This window comes from Marmota monax, unplaced genomic scaffold (genome assembly GCF_021218885.2).
Source record: "Marmota monax isolate L192 unplaced genomic scaffold, Marmota_monax_Labrador192_F-V1.1 WCK01_AAM20220418_F8-fsc00004, whole genome shotgun sequence".
NCBI lineage: Eukaryota > Metazoa > Chordata > Mammalia > Rodentia > Sciuridae > Marmota > Marmota monax.
The window spans coordinates 20,121,914-20,146,487 of record NW_026692881.1 but is presented as its reverse complement, the minus strand read 5'-3'; the positions used below and the strand labels follow the sequence as shown (position 1 = coordinate 20,146,487).

Below are 24,574 nucleotides of genomic sequence, written 5' to 3'. Positions count from 1 at the left end.
AAGCTATGCCGCAGTTTTCAGAACCCTCCATCGTTCAAGAGGCCTTCTGGTCAATCATTCTCTACATATATCCCCAAGGGCCACAGGACTGGGTCCCTTCTTTCTTCAGCTACCTAGCTCAGCCTCCCTCCTCACCACCTCTACTGTCCCCTTGGCCCCGTGGGGACAGGGCAATGTGACATCCCACCGGAACAGGATTTTGAATAGTGAAGAGGGGTTCTGGTGCATAGACAAGGCAAAGACAACCTTCTCTATGGGGAATTTCATCTGCAGAGAAGAAAAGGCAACCATCTGTGTTTAGAGAACCACAATTAGACCTATGTTTCAAATGTACATTAGGCATCAAAGTGTGTGGGCGTTAAATGAGGTGGTGTAGGTAGGAGGAGTTTTGCAGAATGTAACTTGCTGGACAAATGTTAGATACTTCTGTCATCAACCACCTCACAGAGTTGCTGAAGACTAAATGGAACAACACAGGTAAGGTTGCTTTGTCAACTGGGAAACCCATTTATAACTTGTAATTATTCCATGACGTTTTGCCTCTAGCTAGATTAAGAGTCAGGTCATAGCCATATTGAAGGAAATTAAAATATCTGCTAATTTCTTTCAAATCCATGTTCCTGGAACTATTTATAAACTGAGAGTTCTAATTAATTTCCATCCTCTTGCCTCTCTTCTGATGAATAGAATGCAATAAACTTCAAACAATATTAACGGCATAGCCAAGTTCCTAGTGACTAGCCATTAAGCCACCAGACTCTGGATTCGAGATCTAAAATTCATCTTTTGTACCCTGCCTACAGTAAGAAGGCCAGTCAATTTTCTCTTGTGACTCTTTCCATTTCCTCAATTTCCTTGAGCATTATAACATCACAATGCCCCTATAATAGCTGCCTGGCCATTCATTCTATCTTTTGCATCTCTGGTTTCCAATCCATCCTTCCTACCAGTGTTCAAAAGCCCGACATCATCACCTCCATCATTTCAACTAATTTTTTCTAAGTAACTGATATCATAAACAAAAAAAAAGCAATGTGGGAGAATAAAAACAAATCAAATGATTATTTGGAAAACCTGCAGAAAAAAAAATCACTTAAAGGAGATATGATTATATACCTCAAAACCCCAGAAAATTATAATAACTGAGAAGGTATTTAGTACAAAACGCTGAATACAAATAAACATGCAAGAATCGGTGGCTTTCCAACATACCCACAGGATCCATCCAGAACACACCATGGGGCAGGTTTCTTTCCCCATAACTACTGATCCTTACCCCCAAGAGGCACAGTGAGGAGGAGTGAAACGGTATGAGGAATCCTGAAGTCTCGAGGTTTTCTCGTATTAAACACCAAACAAAAACAACAAAACATCTTTAGCCTTTATGCGCCATGTTTCCCCTCCTCCCTTGTTTGGTTTCTTTCTTCTTTCAGCTTCTGTTCATCAGGGTTTAAAGAGTCTTAAGGTCAAGTCTCAGCCCAGACAGCTGTGGCAGGGGGAGTAGCAGCCGGAGGAAGAGTTCAGTCCTGGGATGGGTCCCAAGACGGGGGATGAGCTTCACCAACAATGCAGGTGTCATGGATCAAGATGAAAACCAAAGCTACCTTTGACCAGAACTTCTCCCTTGACCTTGGCAGACATTCAATTTCCAAGTCCCATAGCTTCAGTGCTTCTAAGACCTCTTGGGTCTCCTTCTTTCTGTTCATCCCCAGTGCCTGACCCCACCATGGTCCCCATCACCTTGAGTCCAAATTATGATCACTCCTTCCACCCCACTCCCTGGCCTCTGCACCCTTTCAGTATTTCTCTTTGCTTTTACTGCCACACCCATGAGTAGTTACTATCCTGCAGGATGTGGACTTGAAAGGCCAACCAACCAAGGCTGGGATACAGGATTCGAGTCTCACCACAGACTACATAGGTTTCAGTCCCAACTTGGCCACTGAATAGCCATGTGGCCTTGACCATGTGATTTAATCACTGTGAGCTTCAGTTTTCTTGTTTGTGAAATTGGCCTCATATCTTAAATAATAAAAAAAATTGAGAATAATTTATACAGTATCCTATAAAGGACCCATCATGAGATTGGGCATACAATAACATAACAGGTGTTCAACCTTGGAACTGCTACCATGGGAGTGGTGGTCATTATCATGATTGGAGTCCACAGGTGTCTAATGGAGCAAGTTCAATGCCTACCTTTGGTCTCCAAGACTATATCATTTGTCCCCAGCAGATATAACCAAAGGCATTTCCCCAAACAAAAGAGATCTAGGTCCCTGCTATTCAATCTCATCCTCACCCATAAATGTACTCAGCTCTATTTTGGGACTTTGGCTCTTCATCTTCTCTCAGCCTAAGAATCCATTTTCATTTGTTTCCAAATATATCTCCTTAAAAAAAAAAAAAAGACTTTCGATTACCTTCCCATGTACTTCTATAGGGCCTCTTCTACACCAATACCACCACCATCAGATGGAGTCAGCTCTCACCACCTGCGTGTCTGGTTCTGTCCAAGGCAATTAAAATCACTTACCCTATTTGATGCTCACAATAGCCCTATGAATCAAGGACTGGTACTACACTTGGCACTTTATAACTAGAGACAGTGGAGCTCTGAGAGGTTGAGTTACTGGCTCAAGGTTCCAAAATTGGTTGTTGATTAAAAAAAAAAAAAAAAAAAACAAGACTCAAAAACTATATCTGCTGTGTAGTTTTAGGCAATACCTGGTGGAGTCATTTAAACACTTCAAGGTCCTGCCCAACCACACCATTGTCCCTGAGTAAGCCAATTCTTCACCTGCCCTGCCCTTTTCCCTTTGGTCTCCACAGCTGTTCTGTACAACAAACACCTGTCCTAGACAGTAGCTTTACTGCATAATTAGGCACTCGATATTGTCAGTATCCAGCATGATGTGACTATGTGTAACTGTATACTGTTCACTAAATGGAACCATAAAATAATTATCTAGATTTTCACACACTGTTCATGGAGACCAATCTCATTTCTTCCCAGACATACCTCAGGAATCTTCTCAAATAGACTATAAATTTCTTACAAGCAAATACCATGTCTTATATTCCTCTGTGTCTCACAAACTTTGGGAGACATTATAGATACCCCCAAATGCCTTCTGCTACATAGTTAGTCTTCCAAGTAGGCTCTCTAATTGAAGGAGGGCAGGTCTCTGGAGGTATGCAGGACAGAAGGCTGTGAGGGAATGATCTCAGGCAACTGTCCCCTCATGACAGACAGCATGCTGGGTCCCCGTTGGAGTAAAATGTTCCCAATTGTCAGGAGTCGAAAGCAAACTAGGTTTGATGGTATCACTATAAAGCTTAATATGCTACATATTAGGCATCTATTCCAGAAGAGACAGTGTGTCAGAAACTCAGAGAAGATCTCCCAGGCATATAGGCAGCTCCCAGTCTGTCTCCTACATTAAATACACTCAGGGTAGGGAATATACACTTTTAAATGCATGAAACATGAGCCAGATTTGACACCCATCTATCAGAGCTGTTTTAAGGATAATAAAATCAGCACTGCCATTATAAGGAGAGGGAACTTGATGACCCACTGGAGATTTCTTCCAATCTAAACGATTCTATAAATTCCCCTAAAATCGTAAAAAAGCAGATTAAGGATTCATGTAGGTGTTTGCACTATAAATACAAATTAATTTCTGCTCCTGCTGCAATTTTTCTCATCCTTGTAAGAAGCACCTCCATCCCTGAAATACTTCTGAGTAAAACACCAACAGAGGAGCTAAAGATAGTTAGGACTCCCCCAGGTCCTTGTTGGCAACTATTTTCTTCTAATTTCACAAATAAATCTGCATCTTGAAATGAACTGAATTGAATCTTGTTGCTGTCCAAAAACATTTATCACTGAAAATCTGTTTTGTTTGGGGAGTAAGATATAATCATACACAGATTCAATAAGAACCTAAATGTTCCACTGAGAAATTCCTTATTGAAATTGTTTGGACTCTAAGTAATCTGTTTATTTCCTTTTTCAGTTGCTAGTCATATTATTGCTGTTTGTTTTTACCAAAAAAAAATATTCTTGTTTAAATACTGCTCTTATAAAAAGCTTGAATAGTTTCTGAGATCAGAAACTTATATTGTTTTGCTTCTGGCCTGGTTTTATGCAACTTAATTCAAACTGATTCTTGTAGAAGAAACTAATTATTCCTCTTTTTTTTTAACATTCCCTCACCTGTTACAGCTCAGTAACTAAAAATTTTTTTAAAAAATCGTAATTGGTAACATTTTTAAAAGATTAATTTATCAACTAATACATTTTTGGTTCACATATTCTTTCTGATCCAATATGAAGTCAGAGATCAAAATAGAAATAACAAATGGATTGTGGGTCACATTTCCAAATGTGTGGTGGAAAATGCAGATCCCCAAGGAAGTGTGCTCAGTTATGACATCACAGCTGTTTCTCCTATAAAAAGAACTGTGTCCTGCAGTAAACTATAATTTCCCAAATAAAGGGAATAAAAGATTAAAGGAAAGAAAAACATGTCAGCAATAAAATCCAAGGATAGCGACCAGATGCCAGGCATATTAAAATACCGTATCTGACAAAGGAGTAAAAAAAGAAATCTGGTACCACTTGAATGCCTAAATACAAAGCATTTCCACATGAAATCACTTAAGAAAGGAGACTGCGGTATCTTGTTGCAATAATGGCCACTTGTCTCTATGATCCTGGAAAGCTCTCTTCCACATTTTCTCTGGGTTTGGCTATGTGACTTGCTTTGACCAATGGGACATCAGCAAATATGAAACAAATGGAGGCTCAAACAGTGCATGGACACTGGGATTTGCCTTTCTTGCTGTTCTTGGAAACCCAGAAAATATCATCATAAAAATAAACCTACACTAGCCTGATGGAGACTGTGATTCGGTCACTCCCACCAGCCCAGCATTACCAGTACAAACACAGCACAGGTAAGTGATGCCACATAGACCAACCAGCTCCTGGTCCACCCGAAAAAGTCTGAGTCCCAGAAAGCCCAATAGAAAATCAAGCCAACTGGCCCAGCCCAAATGGCCACCTGACAGAATCTCCACCTCCCATGAAGTTGTTGACTGGTTTGCTCTATAGCAAAAGTTGATACAGATGTCCTCACAGAAAGATCTCAGGAGCACGGTAGTTTAATGGGCCAGCCACCAGAGAGGGAAGTAGGACCGGTCCAAGAATGGATGGGTCCAGGCAATTAGGCCTGAACCAGCTGACATATGAAATGTGGAGCAATACTAAGTAAGACCTTTAAAAGACACTATTTCAAACAACCCTTCAAGAATATTAATCTAAGGTGCAAAAACATTTATCACTGAAAATCTGTTTTGTTTGGGGAGTAAGATATCATCATATACAGATTCAATAAGAACCTAAATGTTCCACTATGGTAATAAGAGATAACATTTATTAAATGCAAATACTGTACTTGATAAAGATGGTCTTGTTTAATCTACACAAAATCTCATGTGAAAAATATCATTATTATCTGCCTTCCAAGTCAAGAACTAAGGTTTAGAGTACACTGGGAAGTTGTTCAGGGCCACACAACATCATGATTGAGTTTGGACTCGCAAATATGATTTGTTTGAGTTGGATTTCTCAATTGCTGTTTTTCTGTTGGACAGCACCTCATGGAAGCCTTCTCTAGTGCATTAGGCTGGGGAATCTTCTGGCCTTGGAGACCCACTCTCTCTTCCTTGAATCTTAGATGGCCAAGAAGGACAGAACAATGAGGCCCACCCAGTCAGAGATACAGAGGAGCTGGAATGGACAGTGGACACACTGAGTCTTGCCCAACCCCACTGACCACTTGAAGACACTGAGGACCAAGAGAGCCTCAGCACAAGGAAGGGGCTATTTAACACGCAATGGCCTGTCCCCAAGCATGGAGCGGCCAACCTGATTAGCAATGCCTCCTTTCCCATTGATGACAGGCTTGGTAAGTTAAATAATAATAAAAAAAAAATCTTAGAAAGGGGTTGGAAAAAGAGATGGAAAACTGGACAGAAATTTCTTTCTTCTTGTGGGCGTAGAAGGTGGAGTCTACTGTTCTGCTAATACATGCCAGCCCTTCGCTCATTCAACCTCTGCAATCAGATGGGTCCTTTCCTGCACTGGGGACAGCTAAAAATATCTCAATCTTAGCTCTTAAAATTGAGATGAAAATGGGGGCAAAATAAGGAAGTCCATGAAGACAGCCCCTTCTGAAAACACCTGTTTCAAAACATACCATGAGCCAGACCCTTACTGACCAAATCAAAGATGGAGACCGGCAATCATCTGTGTTTGCTAGTATCTCCTCAGGCTGTGAAATTACAAGCATTCAAGGTACTTAAGGTTTAAGGCATAAACCGGTTTTTAACCTCTATCTGCCTAATCGAGCCTAGCCCAGCCCATCGCTTTTGAAGAAATTCCTAATGCTTGGGGGACTCTGACACTATGGGGAGTTGCTCCTGGCCCATTTATAGAGAACTACTGAGAGGGAATATGAGAAGGCACTTGATAATTGAGCACATTAAGTATACATAGGCAAGTGTGAAGAGGCACGGGTTGAGAAAGTTATTCACCTTAAATGAAGCTGAACAGAGCAGTAAGAAAAGCCCCAAATATCTGCATATTAAAAACTTGCTCCCTTTGAGGAAACCAGGCAACAGGGCACTGTCACCCTTTCCTTAGGGCCACCAGTAATGGCAGCAACGTTTTCCGAGGTCCCATAAACCTGTCTGAACTTTAGTTCCCTGATCTGTTGAACAGGGTTGTGGTGAAGATTAAGAGATAAAGTAGGCCTGTAATCCCAATGGTTCGGGAGGCTGAGGCAGGAGGATCACGAGTTCAAAGCCAACCTCAGCATAAGCGAAGTGCTAAGCAACTCAATGAGACCTTGTATCTAAATAAAAGACAAAATAGGGCTGGGGATGTGGCTCAGTGGTTGAGTGCCCCTGAGTTCAATACCCAGTAACCATCCCCCCCACCCCCACGCCAAAAAAAAGAGATAGAGATAAAGTAGTAGCTTCTAGATGGCATATTTCTCCTCAGAAGAAAGGAGTAGTGAAGGGGTGTGCAATTCCCCTCAAGTCTTAGAGACATCAGCATGGTTTGCCAACATTTTTTGGCTAAGTTCTAACATGAAAAAGAAAAAAGAAACAATAATAGATAATATTAATACAGTGTTTACTATGTGCCAGGGACTAGTTTAAACGTTTTTATGTCCATTAATTTTTTTTAAAGAGAGAGACAGAGAGAGAAATTTTTAATATTTATTTTTTAGTTTTTGGCAGACACAACATCTTTGTTTGTATGTGGTGCTGAGGATCGAACCCGGGCCGCATGCATGCCAGCCGAGCGTGCTACCACTTGAGCCACATCCCCAGCCCTATGTCCATTAATATTAACCTCCCAATAATCCTAGGAGAGAGGCATGATTTTCCATCCTACAGAGGAGGAAACTGAATTACCAGGGACACAGGGTCCATGCTCTTGGCTAACAGGAAATGGTCAGGTGCTCTCATCATTATTTCATAAAGGAAAGGAAGACACACACAAAAAGAGAGAGAGAGAGAGAGAGAGAGAGAGAGAGAGAGAGAGAGAGAGAGAAAGAGAGAGAACCATGTCCAAAAGTGAAAAAGAGAGACATGGGGGGGAAAAAAGAGCCATCCCTAAAATTGAAAAGTAAACTGGCTTTATGCTCTGACAAACCCTGTGTGCTCATGTGGTTACCTACCACTGAGCATTACATTTGGGGCCACCTATTTTCTCCCCAGTCCCCATATCAGCACTTGGGAATCAACGTGTAGAAAGTACTGCCTGCCGGGTGTTAAGGTTGCCTGGTGCTAGAAGATTCTGAGCAAGGGGACCAGAACTCATCTGCTTAGAAAATTCACACCCAAGCTCTCTGGAAAAAGCAAGGAGGTATTGTGCCCCTCTGACAAGCCACATGGAAGTATACACTTGACCACTCGGGACTTGTGCCGCATTCTATTTTCAGAACAGTCCATCTCCCACGGCTCTTTCCTTCCTCCCTGGCAGGCAGGAGCACGCACAGGAGAGAAGGCATCCCCAGAAGCCCAGAGAGAAGTGGGGGAGAAGCCCCTGGGGAAGAGGCCTCCTTCACCCTTCCCCAGTCTTCGACATCCTCTGACTAGAACAGCCAGGCTAGAACGGCAGAAGCTCTTCCCCCCTCATCTCATTCTTCTCCCCCATGACTCTAGAACAGAACAAAAACCCACGAGCAGGCTTCTGTTCAGTGGTTTCTGCTTACGAGGTGCCTCTCAGCGCCTCTCATCTCTCTAGTAAGGGAGCATCTCCAACCACTCCAGCTCAGCTTTGGGAAGGACCATTACCCAGACACCACTCTGAGAGTTGGCAGGCATCAAGTTGAGTGAAATCTACACCACCAGCCAAGGCGTCGCGCTATTAGGATTCTGCCTTCCGAATCTTTTAATAACAGGTTTTTAATAACAGAACAATTACTTTGGAATTTTTTTAGGGAGGAACTAATCATGGAAATTATTTGTTTAATGACTCTATTTGAAGGCTCTATTGATAGAGAATGGCAGCTAGGGCTCTGTTCAGGATTCCAAGGACTAAAGTCCCTCAGAGGGGTCGGCAAACATTTTCTGTCACAACTACTCAACTGGCCTTTGGTAGCATGAAAGCAGACATATTCAACATGTGACTGATGTGTGCCAATAAAACTTGATTTATGGACACTACATTTTGAATTTCATCTATTTTTACATGCCATGATATATTATTTACCTTTTGATGTTTTTTCCCTAACCACTTAACTGAATAAACACCATTCTTAATGTAGGCCATATAAAAATAGGGGGTTGGCCAGATACAGCCCTCCATGGGCCATAGTGTCCTGCATCCTGGTTTATAACCACAGCTCTGGCCTTTCTAAGCTATGAACTTGGGCAAGATTTTCCCCCCTCCTCTAAGAGTTTACAGGGTAAGTTCAATTCCTCCTCTGTGAAATGGAAACGGCAGAGTTAGCCTCGTCTGGGTTTCCTGCAGATGCAATAGGAGCAAAATGGTCAGCACAGGACAGCTAGACATGTCCTCAGCATTCACTAAGTATGAGCCGTGTCTGCCATTTCCCTCCACTCTTCAAACTCGCTGCAGCTCCTGCCAAATCCATCCAGACTGCCATCAAATAGGATCAAGGATGATCATGTCCCTCTCTCTCTAAAGAAATATTCTAAACTTCCCACACTAACATCAGTAGACTTGAAGAGTTTGCCTGGCCCTAAAACATGTCTCAAGCCCCAAATGCACTCATTTGTCATTTTCCTCTTAATGTTCTCTGTCTCTGGAGTTCAAGAGCTGGGGGCCAGAGTGTGACCTCACGCTCGTAACTACTAATAACAATATTCTTTTTCAGCTCTGGCCAATTCTCAAGCATTCTACTAAGCACTTTGTGTAATGTTTTCACTTTGATTTTCACAGGAACCAAAGGATGCTGTTATGGTTTTTAGTTATAAGATGTCCCCAAAAAGTTCATGTGTAAAACAATGAAAGAATTCTCAGAAGTAAAATGGGGTTAAAGATTATGAGAGGTTAACACACTGATCTGGATTAATGGGGCAGTAACTGCAGGCAGGCAGGGTGTGGTTAGAGGAGGCAGGTCACTTGGGGAGGGGGGCCTTTGGGATTTATATTGTTGCCACGTCCTGACATGCTTTCATCCACCACACTCTTCCACCATGACGTTCTGCCTCACGTTAGGCCTAGAGCTACAGACAACTGACCACTGAATGAACCTGTGAAAACGTGAGCCTAAATAAACTTTTCCTCCTCTGTGTTGTTCTTGGCAGGACTTTTTGGTCACAGCAATGCAAAAGGAGAAGTGGAGGAGATATGAGTTCCAGGTTCCAGAAAAGGAAGCCACAAGTTAAGGGAGGTTAACCAACCAGTCAGGGCCCTGGGTCTGAAGCCAGGAGACAAAGGCATGGGGCTCCATCCTGGGCTCACTCTACTGCTCCTGCTTTGGAACACTGGAGGCTCCCACAGAGAAAGAGATGATCAGCTTCTAGGGCAACCATACTTCTTGGACCAAACCAGTAATCTCTGGGGGTCTTGTGAAGATAAAGATTTGGTGCATCAGACATAGGGTAGGCTGCGTCTGCATTTCTAAAGAGCTCTTGTGGGTTGCCAGTGCTGCTGGCCCTGGGGCCACACCTGCAATAGCAAGCCTCCAGATGCCGTGACAAATGTGAATTTTCTCCATAAATGACCAAGGCAGTCTGAATACAACAAATTCAGTTCTTACACCACATGCTATGGTGGTGAAGAGCCTTTGGTGGCAGACTGCCAAAGTTTAACTCCATGTTCTACCAGGACAATGTCTTAACCTATCTGGGCCTTGTGTCTCCCCGTATGTAAAAGGAAATGATAACGACTCTTTTTGGGTTTCTGTGACCGTTAAATGAAATACTACATATAAAACATTTAGAGCGATGTCTAAGACACGGTAGATAATAAACACAGAAATATCAGGAGGTCAAGAAAAAGGGAGACACTTACTGGGGAATAATTTAAAAATAGGCTATGTGAGGTCCTTTCCCCTTGAACAGCTGATGAAACTTGCGCCCATCCATTCCCACCCTCCTATCATTCCAGCCATTTTACAGTTAAGTAAACCAGACTTCTATCCAGTCAATCATAAAATTAAATTAGAGAGAAAGTTCACCTTGAAAGAGCAGGACCCAGAGGTCAGCAAAGAAGCAGCAATTTCCGGTTCTGTTCATGATTTATGTATCTGAGAGCCACGCCCATTTCCTAGAATTGGATTGCCATGTCCTGAGCTGCTTTCGTCCACCACACCCTTCTGCCATGATGTTCTGCCATGATGAACTTCACCAGGTAGCGTTCTCACCTGGATCACTGCAGGTAGCGTGTTCCTAGCCATCATAACCCTCTAAGTAATACCCTGCAGTCCTTCATCACTACTTCTACACTGAAGGGGAGGGTCCTCAGTGTTCTCATCTGTATAATGAACGCTCAGGGTGAGATAACCCAGCACCAACATGCTAGGAGGTCATGTTCGTCTCTTTTTCTAAGGTAAATCGCATTTCACCCCCCGACCTGGCACACTGGTGTTCACGGTGTGCTCGCCAGCAGCACCTGAGGTCTGAGCAGAGGGAAAGGAGTGGCTGGCACTCAGTGAGCAGTCAGTGAGGAAAGGCTGTGATTAGAAGAAAATCGGGGTGATGCCTTTCAAACAAACTAGGTATGATCGTGTCATCTGGTTACTGGATATTAACTGAACCTGCCGTCGGTGAGGGTGGGAGAGTGGAAGAAGACGAACCTGAGTTGCCTCTGCTTTTACGGTCAAGGCAATTTATAACTTAGGTGAGTAGCTAAGCAAGTGTGGGAGTCCACTGGTTGGTGGTCTTCAGGACTTGCCTGAAGCCTGATCTCATGTAGCAGACACTTCTGAGGCCAAGTCCCACCCCCTCAGCAGCTCCAAACTCATAATTTGAGCTGAGATGCCTGGCACACCCGAAGGGCACACCCGGACCACTCTGGCAATTTCTACCTCGAGTGTACACGGAGTCAGCTTTTCTGCCTCAAGCCAGGGCTTCTCTGATTTGAGGGTGGAGATAAGCAAAGGCCCTTCCATCTGCATTCAGAAGCAGCTCAACACCCCCCCACCCCCACCACCCCCCCCCACCCCGGGCATCTCAACCAATGGGGAGTGGGGAACCATTGAGCACATGTCTGACCTCCCTCTCCTTGACAGCACAATTCTGCAGTAGTTTCTGTGGGTGGCCAGGGAGGAACACTCTCCTGCTCCCTTGATTCAGCTTGGGAGGGACCACCTCCCACAGGACTGGAACCCAAAACCTCACTTCAGTGTCTGATTTGAGGGAACCCAAACTAATACACATATGCAGGGCAAAGCCTCGTTCAGGGTGCCCTGATGTCCTGTATGGAACACCACTCTTGTTACCCTGTGGTTACAGACTATGTGATCCTTCAAGGCCAGAACCAAGCCTGGTTCATTCACCCCGGGATCCTAAGCACACAGGTGACGCCCTGTAACTCTTGAGCAGATGCACATTCAGGGTTCTTCTGCTGTGGCCTGCATCACAGGCAGGAGGCCACTTTTGGTCTTTCTGACAACTCAGGGAAACCCTTTTCAGTTTTAGAAAAGTGTATAAAATCAAGCTAAGGGTCATTAGCAAGGGGAAAGACATGTTAAGAAGGCATATCTTTGTGGAGCCCACCCGCCCTGTCTGTCTCCACTGTGGAGCCCAACCTGGGATTGCCATGCTGCCACAGGGCCCGCGGCCTGCTCCTTCTCCTCCCTCCCCATCTCCTCTTTCCCTTTTGATTCTCAGGCTCTGCACTTCCATCAAAGAATCACAACAGAGAACCAGATCAAAGAAATCGAAACAAGTAAAGCTGATTGCATGGCTGCTCTTTCTTTACATCTCCTTCCCCCCAGGCCTTGAAGCTAGATACAGCAAAGTACCCACTTGTGGGCCAGGGGTCATTGACAGACTTGTTTCTGGAAAGCTCATTCCGTGTTGTTAAGGTGGCCACTAGGTAAAACTCAATACATGAACATGAAAGTCCACATTTACAGCTATTCTTGAAAAATGGGGGATTTGATAGCATAAGCCCACCTTCGGCTGGACCCAAGAGATAGGACCCAAGCCCCCCATGCTGAAGTTCCCCTCATATTCCCTCCTGCCTTTCACCCTGAAGCCCTGAGGAGTGGCCATTTCAGACTGGGATAAGCAAGTTTCATTTGGCTCTTTCTTGTTTGTTGCTTGGCTCTGAGGGTGAGGGTATTTGAGTTGCTTCCCTGTATTTAAGTGCTTGGGAAAAACAAGTTCCAGCTGTTTGGGTGTCCCTTGTGTTTCTAAGTGCTTCTAGCAGGAGGTTACAGCTTCCTATTCTCATGCTATCTTGCCAATGCCGTGTTGATGGTGAAGATGATGATGATGATGATGTCATGATACCTAGGTAATGAACAGCAGTTACTCAAGGCACAAGCCTGCCTCATCCTGCAGAGGCTTAAAAAGGAAGTAGTAAGCCAGGCATGGTGGCACAAGCCTTTCATCCCAGAGACTTGGGAGGCTGAAGCAGAAGGATTGCCAGTTCAAAGGCAGCCTCAGCAACTTAATAAGCGCCTCTCTCATAATAGTAAGGCTGGGAACGTAGCTCAGTGGTAGAGCATCCCTGGATTCAATCCCCAGTACCACAAAAAAAAAAAAAAAAAAAAAAACTTAACTTTAAGGGTTTAGAAGAGAGGTAGAATACATGGAGCAATACCAGAGAGGAGAGGCCACCAGGTGATGCACCCCAAGTATGCTTTGTTTGCTCTTGTTTCTTTGAAGGGAAGAGTGGCCTGGAGGGAAAAAGAAGATACCATTTCCGGCAAAAAATACAGATGTCTTCATTTTCCCTCTGAATCTGCAAAGTGAGGAAGTGAGGCTCCAGAGCCATTTGCATGTTAACCCTGAGCAAGGGAGAACTGAGCACATGCACATGAATCAGCCTGCCTCAGCACACAGAGACACTGCAGTTTGCATTGAGTTTATAGATCCATAAACCCACTGTAAATTGCAGACTCCTGCAAAGTTAGAGTTAATAACAAAAATGCAAAGGCAACAAGAGGAATAATTCCCTAGCCTCTCAGTTTGAAGATAGGACATAAATGTGTCTAAGACATTACTTGCTGAAGGACTGCTGTTCTTCCAACAGGTCATCAATTCCTAGACAATATTAATAGGTGAGGTGCTAGGGCCTGCCTCTGTAAAGCTTATGTTCCAGAAGGAAAGAATCATTGAACACACAATTATGATGATTTCAAAAATTGCAAATGTCATGTGTGACGTAAAGGAGAAGCCAAGGTATAGGAACATGGACCAGGACACCTAACCTAGGAAGAAAGGGCTGCTTAAGTTACAAATCCTCTGCCAAACACAGTGGGGCACCCCTGTAATCCCAGCAGCTTGGGAGGCTGAGGCAGGAGGATCACGAGTGAAACCCCGTCTCTAAATAAAATTCAAAATAGGGCTAGGGATGTGGCTCAGTGACCGAGTGCCCCTGAGTTCAATCCCCAGTACCAAAAAGAAAAAAGAAACAAAGCATTTACACTACAGTCTGAAGAGGAAGAAGTGGTCCTGGCCAAAAGCCTGTCCACCTTTATTTGTCCTTTATTTTTATATACCTCATACTGCATCTGGCAGTGAAGTTGGAAACAAATTATAAAGTGTTCAAAGAGCTCAGAGACAAATGGGGAAGATAGGTTCCCATCTTATCTGCTGCTTGGAAATGTTGGGGTCTCTTCCACACCTTAACACAGATTTAATAGTTAAAATTTAACTTTATTTTATAAAATTTAATAGTTAAAAATTATTCTGATGCTCAAAAAGAATTCAACCAAAATTTTTCATCATTGCAAACTGTCCTGTTGTGAATGAATGCCCAGGACTTCTCTAAAATTTAATAAAACACATGGAATTGAGAAACCATCCAATCCCATGGAGCATCTGGGACTTTGCTGAGATAGCAAGGTATATTGTTTGGGGTAACACAAGCTACGGGGAATCTCACAGCAGGCATAGAGCAGCCCAATCACTCAGAAAAAAAGGGGGGGATAGCAGATTGAATGACAAATTGACCAAAGAAGAGTGAGACAGGATGCTAAACTTTGGAGACCTGGAAAAAATTCTTGGTGATTAATAATGTTATTGATAATAATAATAGTAATGTCAATGATAACACTCTTCTGAACTTCATATGCATCAATGTGCTCAATTCTTCAAGTAGGTACTACTATTGTCCCAATTTTGCATATGAGAACACTAGGGATTAGAACAAGAGGTTTCTGTTGACGGCAACATGTCAGGCAAAATAACCTGAAATCTAAAACCTACAGCAATGCCCATGTTAAATAAACCAACCCATCCCTTTCCTCACAGAGCAGAGTTTACAAGTAGTTTGCTCAAACGTCAAAATCAAAAGGTGACCTAAAGCAGTGAAGAGCTACAAATGGAGGTCATCCCTTGAAGGACCAGACTCACTGTAAAAAAGGGCCTGGCTTTCAGCAGCCACAAGAGGACAGAAGCTGAGGTGCTGGGCTGGTGTAGAGAGTTGAGACTGAAACTCCTCCACATAAAGAAGCTACACCCTCAGTGAAAAATACAACGGAAGGGACAGGAGGACCACAGGGAAACCCACCTAAGTCTCCTCTGTTCTGGGTGGGAAAAAAAGTTAATTCTCAGACAATTTGAATCCATGGTCCCCATCAGAAGAGGCTGGGGTTCTAATACAAGTTAACCAAGTGGTCCAAGAAGCCCCAAGATAAAGATTTAACATAAAAAAAATAATCCAAGCAAATGATATCTCTTAGGATACCTAGTAGAAACAAGTAAGGGAGCTGCTCTTATCCTGGACCCTTCCCAAGTTCCTAAACAAAGAATTTTTTTTTTTTTTTTTTTTTTTTTTGGTACCAGAGATTGAATTCAGGGGCACTTAACCACTGGGCCACATCTCCAGCCCTTTTTATTTATTTTTTTGAAAAAGGGTTTTGCTTGCTGAAGCTGGCTTTGAACTCATGATCCTCCTGCCTCAGCCTCCCCAGTTCATGCCTAGAAACAAAGGCTTTCTTAAAATGAGCTCACAATCCAGAATCAATCAATCTCTCTCTCTCTTTCTCTCTCTCTCTCTCTCTCTCTCTCTCTCTCTCACACACACACACACACACACACACACACACAAAATCCACCATGAAGGAAGTCAGCAGTCACAACTAACAACAGAAAAAAAAATCTCAAGAATTTCAAATAATAAAATACTCAGATAAAGAATATACAATGTATTTTAAATTAAGTGAAGACATAAAGGAAGGAATAAAATATGAGGAAAGATCAACATAGTGTCAACAAAAATCAGACACATGTGAAAAAGAATCCCTAGAAAATAAAAATAAAATCATTGGAAATAAAACCTCAGTGACTATTAGCAGATAAGCACACTTTAAGAAAGAACTGATGAGCAAGAAGAGAAAGCTAAGAAAATGTCACACACCAAAAAAAAAAAAAAAAAAGAGAGAGAGAGAGAGAAGGAAGATATCAACAAGGTCTGGAGATAAGGAAAAAAATAAGAAAACCCAACACATATCTAAAAAGGGCTCCAGAGGAATAAATAAATAAAGAGAATGAAGGAGAGACTGTAGAAGACAGAGGAATCCTCAGACTCAGGAAATCAAGTGAATTCTGAGCTTAATAAGTAACATTAAGTTCACACCAAGATTCACTGTGCTGAAACTCAAAAGCACCGAAGGCAAAAAGAAGATTGAACAATCAAACCAAAGAAAAGGCAGGTTTCCTCAAAAGCAGCAATTATAATTAGATGTACAACCAACTTCTCAATAGATCACTAGAAACTAGGACACAAAGGACCAATATCTTCAGAGTGCAAATAGAAAATAGAATCCCCAAGTAATCTTTTTACAAATAGGCCAAAAAAATTTTTTTTCAGAGAAGCTAAAGAGAGTGGTAACCATTGCAGAACAGATCACTGAAAGAAGGATGAAAAGATGTACTTCAAAAAGCAAAGAGGAGAAAACTGGAGATGTAGAGAAGGAGAAAACCAAAGAATCAGGGTACAACTTGGTAAATCTGAATACACCAATTCCATAAAATAATAATGACAATAACCAATGTTGGGAACACTGGGGTAACTGGCATTAAAGCACTGCATGTGCTACTTGTAAGAAGGGTGAAGATGCTGATCAATTTTAGATGTGTTAAAGTTTGATGTCAACAGCACATGTTAAATTTTTAAGGGAATCCAAGAGAGAGACAGAGATGAAATTAGGAGAGCATATTTAATGGAATCCAAGAAAAAGAAAATTGCATGGAGTGATGGTGACTCTTTGGAAAAAGAAACAAATAGGACGAAGGCATAGGCAGAAACACAGAGGAAAAGGAGACCAGAGGAGAGGGGAAGAGGGAATAAGGAGAACTCAATCTAATGAAAAGCAGGATTAGAGGATCTTTTTGAGCACTAAAAAACAAACAAACAAAAAAGTCAGGCTAAATAATACAAAATAAGAAGATAGAAAAACATCTAAGGTTCTCAATAAACATCAGTGAACTAAACACACCAATAAAAAGATAAAATAGCCTAGCTGGATTTCTTTTTATTACAAGAGATTTACCTAAAATATAAGGACACTAAAATTGTAAAAGTATAGAAAAAACATTTTTTAAATCCAACTGGTGGAGCTATACAAACACCAGATTCATTTTTAAGTTAATTTCTATTGGGAACGCTCTTTTTTAGTTTTTTATAATGCTGGTGCATTATAATTATATGTAGTAGTAGGATTTGTTGTTACATGTTTGTACGTGCAACAACATAACAATATAATTTAGTCAGTTTGAGTCCCCAGTACCTCCCCTGTTCCTCTCCCTGATCCCCTTCCTCTTCTCTACTGATCTCCTTTCTCTTTTCATGAGATTCCACCTCCTCCCACCCCACCCCCACCTCTGCATCTTTTTTTTCTTTCTCTCTCTCTATTTCTCTCTCAAGCTCCAAATTTGAAAGAAAACATATGACCATTGACTTTCTGAGTTTGGCTTATTTCACTTAACATAAGGCTCTCAAATTCCATCCAAAGGGCGGGGCAGTGGGGGGAGAGGGGCACTGGTCTTGTAAAATACTAAAGGCACAATTCCAGAAAGAAATAAAATCTGTAAACCTTTACTCACTATTATGATCCTAATATAAAATGTACTTGAAGTTTAAAAATGACAGAAGTTCAAAGAGAAATAGACAAATCCTCAAACTTTTTTTCAGTCATTCGGCAGACCAAAAATTGGGAAAAGTATGGATTTGGACAATACAATTAACAAGGTTGTTCTAATAAATAAATATAGAATCCTGACCCCTGAATATTTAGGAACTTTTTCAAACTCAAGGAACAGTTATAAAAACCAACCACTTAGCTCACACAACGCAAGTCTCAAAAATTTCAAAGAGCCGGGTGGTGGCACACGTCTGTAATCCTAGCAGAGGCTGAGGCAGGAAAATCTCGAATTCAAAGCCAGACTAAGAAAAGTGAGGTACTAAGCAACTCAGTGAGACCCTGTCTCTAAATAAAATACAAAATAGGGCTGGGGATGTGGCTCAGTGGTCGAGTGCTCTTGAGCTCAATCCCTGGTACCCCCTAAAAAATTAACTAATTAATTAAAATTAAAACCAACTTTACTGTATACCCAAATCTCTCTTTTAAGATCAAAGGTAAAATAGCAGGGGGCAGATGCTGCTTAAAAATGTCTATAAGTTCCTACTTCTACTAGGTAGATTATGGGCTTGGGAATGAGAAATAATATGAATAATTCTCCTATTTATTAGACACCATGGGCTAAGGAGAATGGTAAGATCTTTCAACATCCCTCTCCAAAGGTTCTACTATTGTCCCATAACACAGATTCAGAACCTCCAGTGCAAAGAAGTTAAATTCAAATAGCTACAAATCGGTAGAGGCAGGATTCCCACCCAGGCCATCTGGCACGACACTGTCATTCTTAGCCACGACAACCTCCTGGGCCCTGACTTCTCGGTCCATCCCTTGGAGATCACAGTACCCAAGCCCTGGACTGGGAAGAGCAGAGGAGACAGGCAGGCCAGCCCCCAGGCAGCACAGCCTCTGGCAGGAGGTAAGCCAGGAGAAGAATGAAGAGGGCGGGGCTGAGAGTGAGGAGGGGTAGAAGTCACAGCAGATGTCTCTACAAAGACACAGGCCAATCAGTTCAGGGAAAACTTCCTGCATCGGATCTCCAAAGGCAGCTTTCCATTTCCTGCACACAGACCTTCACGAGGACGGCTCATTGGTGCGGCACATGAAGGCTTGTTTTCAAAATCAAAATCACAGCATTTCATATTATAGGAAGATAGGAAGAAAAGTATTTAAAAGGATCTGTCAAATAGAGCTGCAGGGAAGCGAGGAAAAAGAAATGCTCACATTACCCGATTGCAGTGAGTCTAGCCTTGAACTTAATTTTCCAGAATTCTTGAAATATCAGTGATCGCAGCAGAAAAGAACAATTAATCAGGCCGCGTTTGTTCTCTAAGTGTGAGTCGCTGTTGCCACCTACAGGTAAACACGGGGCGTGCAGCGCTGGGGAACCGCTCAACCTCAGGACAGAGCCCTGGAGAAGGCGGCTCTGGGGAAGTGGTTTGTTTGCCGGATGCAGAAAACGCAATGCTACCTGAAGGAGCAGCTCTTTCTCAACCACCTCTTCGGTCTTGCTGATGAGGCGCTTCTGCAGGGTGTGAATTTTCTGTATCATCTCAAAGGTACTGGGGTCGCTGGCCTGTCCGAGGGGAAGAGCAAAAACCGGCTCAGAGGTCATCAGTTTCAAAACACCAAGGTCCCTACGTAAAATAATTATTGTTTTATTGAGATATCCTGCAAAGCCACAGCATCAATGTAAAGAGAATTAAAACAAAACAAAGCATGACAGGTGGGATAGTCATAATTACCTGCCCACCACCCCACCATGGTTTTCCAATGTCTTATCTAGGGATCTAGTTCGCCAAGATATGGGAAATGGGTGTGTTGACTCCACCAGTAGGAATAATGAGAATAATGACAGGGACTGTATATGAGACCTGACTCTCTGTCACCATCGGTACACTGGGCTGCATTTCCTACAACTCATTTTAGCCACATAAGACAGTATTTGTCTTCCTTTCTTACAGATAACACAACTGGGGCTCAGAGAAGTTAGGTCATTTGCCCAGATTGGTGAAGGCCAGAGCTGAATTCAAGGCCCACACACACCAGGCTCCAAATGCTGCTGCTGTAGGTCAATCCCAAGGTTAGAGGCTGTCCCTCCCAGCTCCAGTTTCCATAGGAATGAGCTTTGTTCCCTCAGTTTTAGGATCCACTCCCCTTTGGTCACCGTCACCAAGAAGATTCAATACAGTTCCCCATGGGGATAGCTACAGGGTGGGGACCTCTGCTAATAACTGGCTACAGAATACGGCCATGGTATTTCACTCCTGGATGGAGTTATTAACATATACGGCTCTGATGTCTCTTCAATTGCTATCTGTGCACAATTTGAACAAGACCTATGGTTATAAATTGATCCATTGTCCTCCAGTCCACCAGCCAAAACTTCCCTCTCAACTGTTCTGACGTTTTGAATTAATCTAGCAAGCTAAATATTTTTAACTGTCTCCCAGAGTCTTCATTTTCTAATTTTTTAAAATAGAAATTGACGCCGAGTTGGAAACTTGAAAGATCTGCTTGAAAACACACGGAATAAACGAATGTGATGGCAAATGGATTTAAACACTTCAGCTCCACTTCCCCGGACAGATCCACACGGTGGCTGAGCTAGTAAAGGAGACACCACACTTGGCATGTGAAGAGGAATAAATGAGGGTCAAAAAAAAGGGAAATTAAAGAGATGTTGTTGACTCTGACTTTGAGAAGCACTGAGCAGTGCCAATTGATACCCATATATTGGGACTAGGTCTGGCACACATCTCTTGGCAGGACTGGATGTTATTAAAATTCAGGCCTCATGTTTACATAACAATTTATAATGCATTAGCCTTAATGCTTTCTTCATTAAAAGGAAAAAATAAAAATGAAAAACAAAAACCTAGTTAGCTGATTTTCCAGCCTGCCCTGATCTTTCTTGTATCATAGACTTATCTCTCTCAACACCCTAATTGTTCATTTACTGGAATCCTCTTCTGGCACCCACATTGCTTGGTACAACCAGGAGAGGGCCCTCTTTTTCTTGAATAAGAGGAGTTTATCTTTAACTGCTATTTGCAGTGCTGGTGATGATATCCACCGGGAACTCACAAAATATCAAAGGAAACTGATTGCCCATCTTCTACCTCTAAGACTTTGGCTATGTCCCCAGATCCTAAAGGGTTTGGCTAGAGCGTTGCAAAGAGGGCTCTTTCACAAAATCATTTTTCATGGAAGAAAGAAAAAAAAATAGAATGCAAAGACCAATTGAAAGATGATTAAGATGCTGGTGGCCCACGTAGCTAAAGGCCATTAGCAATCCAAGATGGACAGGCAGTTGAGGGAAAACTGGTGGACCACAAACTCCCTAAATGAGAAAAAGAAATGGCAATTGGTGAAGCCAGTACACAGCTTCCACTGGGTCTTTTTTCAGGCAGAAAGGATTTCGTTCCAGACTTTTAAAACAAAACTCAAATGAATTCAAATGGAGCATCTGGTTCTGGAATAACCCAATTTGTATTGCAGCCAGTCTTACATGCTAGGTGACAATTTGCAGAGCATTAAATTAAAGGGCACTTCTTAATTGTGCTTTAGGTTAGAAGCCTCCAGCAGGGTAGGAGAGAAGATGGGGGAGGGGAAGAACATTCCAGCGGCTGTTACCTCGAGCTTCCTCCATCTGTGCACATTCATGGGGTTCTCCAGTTCCTCCTCCAGGGCTCTGCAGCGGGTTCTCTCCTTCAAGAATTCTCTTTGCATGTGAAAAAACTCCTGCCTGAATAACACAGACTTTCTTTTGCAAAGAAATTCTCTGCCCATTTGATCCCCCCCCCCCACACACACACACAAGCTAATGCCTAGTCTTTTTTATTTTTTATTTTGAGGTGGGGTCTTAAGTTATCCAGACTAACTACAAATTTGCAATCTTTCTGCCTCTCAGAGTCTCTGGGATTACAGGCATGTGCTACTGTACCCAGCTGAACATCATCTCTTTAAATGGCTACATACATAACTACATCTTGGGTAGAAAGTTGGAATTCAGGGGACTTTTGTGAACACTGAGACCAGCCTCTCAAATCTGGTTAAGGCGTAAATGATATCAGTTCTTGCCTTCGCTTTAAACAACAACAAAAATGTGACAGGCTTTAGAATATTGATTCTGAATATTCACGGAATTTAGAAGTGTGTGAAATGAAGGAGGTGCAGAGGTGAATTACAAGAGCTTCAATATACTTTTCAATGTTTCTAAGTGTTTGTACAGTACAATGAATGAGCACACAGCCCCTAACAGAGCTATTGAGACTCAGGGGACCACCTGGCAGCAGTCAGGCCTCCACCTCCACCCTCACTGCACGCCACACATTGGGATCATGGGAGGGGCGGGGGGAGAGCTCTGACAACATCCCTTTGCCTGAACCCAATTCCAGAGGGACTCCGCTTGGTCCGGTTTGATGCAGGGCTTGGCCTTCATGGGGTTTATAGTTCTACTGGTAATGTTCCTGTGCAGCCAGGACCAGGAGACACTGAGTCAGGATTTGGGAGGATCTTCTACCTGGAATTCCCCAACCATAGCACACAGGTGACTGAAAAAGTCCCAGGCACCAGCTCTGCCTCAGACATACTTGCAAAATCTTCAGGAATCTCTAGTTAATAGGACTGTGCTGCAGCCGTCCTCGGGATCCTGTGAGCTACCTGTCACCCTATCAACCAGAAGTTTGGTTGGGAGGTGGAGAAGCAGCAAGCACTTGCATTGACAGGAGCAATGAGGACATTAATATCTGTCCTTGTCTGCTCTGGGTGTGCAGATCACTAATACTAAGCCATTTCTTACTTAATTGCTTCATTTAAACCAATAATACAACTTCCCCTCATTAGCAAGACAAACCATTCGAATTAACTGCATGAGGTTCACATGAGATAGGGAGCCCAGAACAAGGTGCTTAGAATTAAAAGCATATTTGTAACACTTTGATTCTCTAGGGTGTCTTTGGAAGAAGAGGGCAAAATGTTGGCTACCATGTTTGATGGCTTGCTTTCTATTAGACTTTGTGCCAGGCACATTACATTTGTTTTCATATTTTATTGTAACTACAAGTCAAAAGCTTAGAGAAGTTTAGTGATTTGCCCAAGGTCACACAAGGCTGAGATTAGAATTCATGACTGCTTGCTCCCAATCTGTATCAAGTTGTCTTCTCATTGAAAAAAAAAAATAAATAAAACCCATTGTCCACAAACTAGCACTATTGAATAGAAATGGGTAAAAGTTGGCCCTCTATGGGTGTCATAAAAATAACTGGTGGCTGATAGTACTGGAGATCTTTCAATAGCTACTTAGAATGAAGCCATTTGTCTCTACAATGTCAATGGTAGTAAAGGTATGAGTGATTCTCAAAGCTCTTCTTTAGATTTCTTTTCTGCATTTCCCATGTTTTCTACAATGAATTTACACTACTTTCATTACCCGAAATACAAGCAATTCTTTAAAAGATTAAAAAAAAAAGTATTGATCCATCCCTGATGGTGGCTGTCTTAGTATTCCTGAATATATTCCCTGTGTCTAAATATCAAAACTATCTTCTAATTCAATTAAATTAAGAAGCAGATCCAAACTGTGTCCTTATCAGGAGTGGTCAAGGAGACTTCCTCTACAAGCCCCTGGAGAATATGGACAGCTACTGGGAAAAGATCAGATGCTCTTATTTGGTTTCCTGCAGCTCCCCATATAAAACAAAGCACTGTTTTCCCCAAGGAAAAGTAGATCTCAGGCACCCCAGATTAAAAAAAAAAAAGACGAAGATACACACTAAGCTAAAGTAAAGCTGCAAAAGATAAATCAAGAGTGAGAGAGAAAATCTGACTACCTTCTAAGAAAACAGATTTGCAAATAGTGATAGAATTAAAATTTCCACCTACCTCTTTTCATCCCATATGTAGTTCCAAGAACAAAGTGTAAAGTTACCCGGATGAAATTTAAATATTGCTGCTCCACCCCCTACACACTGCCTTATTAAAGAAATCCACCTTTTTTCATTGGGGAAAGAAATTTTCCTGAATCATGACTAGTTGGTGTTTGTGATATGACTTGAAATGTCCTTTTTAAAAATCCAGAATCATTCTTTTAAATATTTTTTTTCTTTTTTTGGTACCAGGGATTGAACCCAGCAGCACTTTAACACTGAGCCACATCTCCAGCCCTTTTTTCATTTTTTATTTTGAGACACAGTCTCGCTGAATTGCTTAGGGCCTCTCTAAGTCGCTGAAGCTGGCTTTGAACTCGTGACCCTCCTGCCTCAGCCTCCAAAGCCACTGGGATGACAGGCATGTGCCACCTTTTTGCACTTGCCCAAAATTCCTTGAAAGGAAACAAGTTCGTTTTCGTTTTGCCTGGTGGGCAATGTAGGGTGGATGGGAAAGTTCTTAATCTTTCTTGGCTGATAATTTCATCATGCAGAATCCATTTATCCAGTTAATTTGATGAAGACTTTCAATGACCAACAATCGTGAGAACCTCCCCGCAGAGTGCCATGCCCTTACCAGTTACCTGAGTTCCTCCACGTTAGCCACACTCCTGGCGAGAATCCCCTTCTCCCTGCGAAGCTTCTTGATCTCAAGTTTGAGGATCCGCATGTCCTCCACCCTCTGGTTGTACTGGCTTTCCCCCTTATTCATCACCGACTGCTGGATCTTGATCTTCTCGTAGAGCAAAGCTAACTCGTCATTGCGCCGAACAAGCTGAGACCCCAGGATGTCTCTCTCACTGATGACCTAGAAACAAGGGCCCCCAGGAATGG

The 24,574-nt window shown here is 42.5% G+C and overlaps 1 protein-coding gene across 1 annotated transcript in view; it reads right to left on the bottom strand.

Annotated features, from left to right (window-relative positions):
• Positions 1-24,574, bottom strand: part of Cfap58 (cilia and flagella associated protein 58) — a 103,478-nt gene that overhangs the window by 26,613 nt on the left and 52,291 nt on the right. The window contains exons 13-15 of the mRNA XM_046450449.2: positions 24,325-24,548; positions 21,447-21,558; positions 19,282-19,386 (exon numbers count right to left, since the gene is read on the bottom strand). Coding sequence (XP_046306405.1) covers positions 19,282-19,386; positions 21,447-21,558; positions 24,325-24,548 — 441 coding nt within the window. The remainder of the gene's footprint in view (positions 1-19,281; positions 19,387-21,446; positions 21,559-24,324; positions 24,549-24,574) is intronic.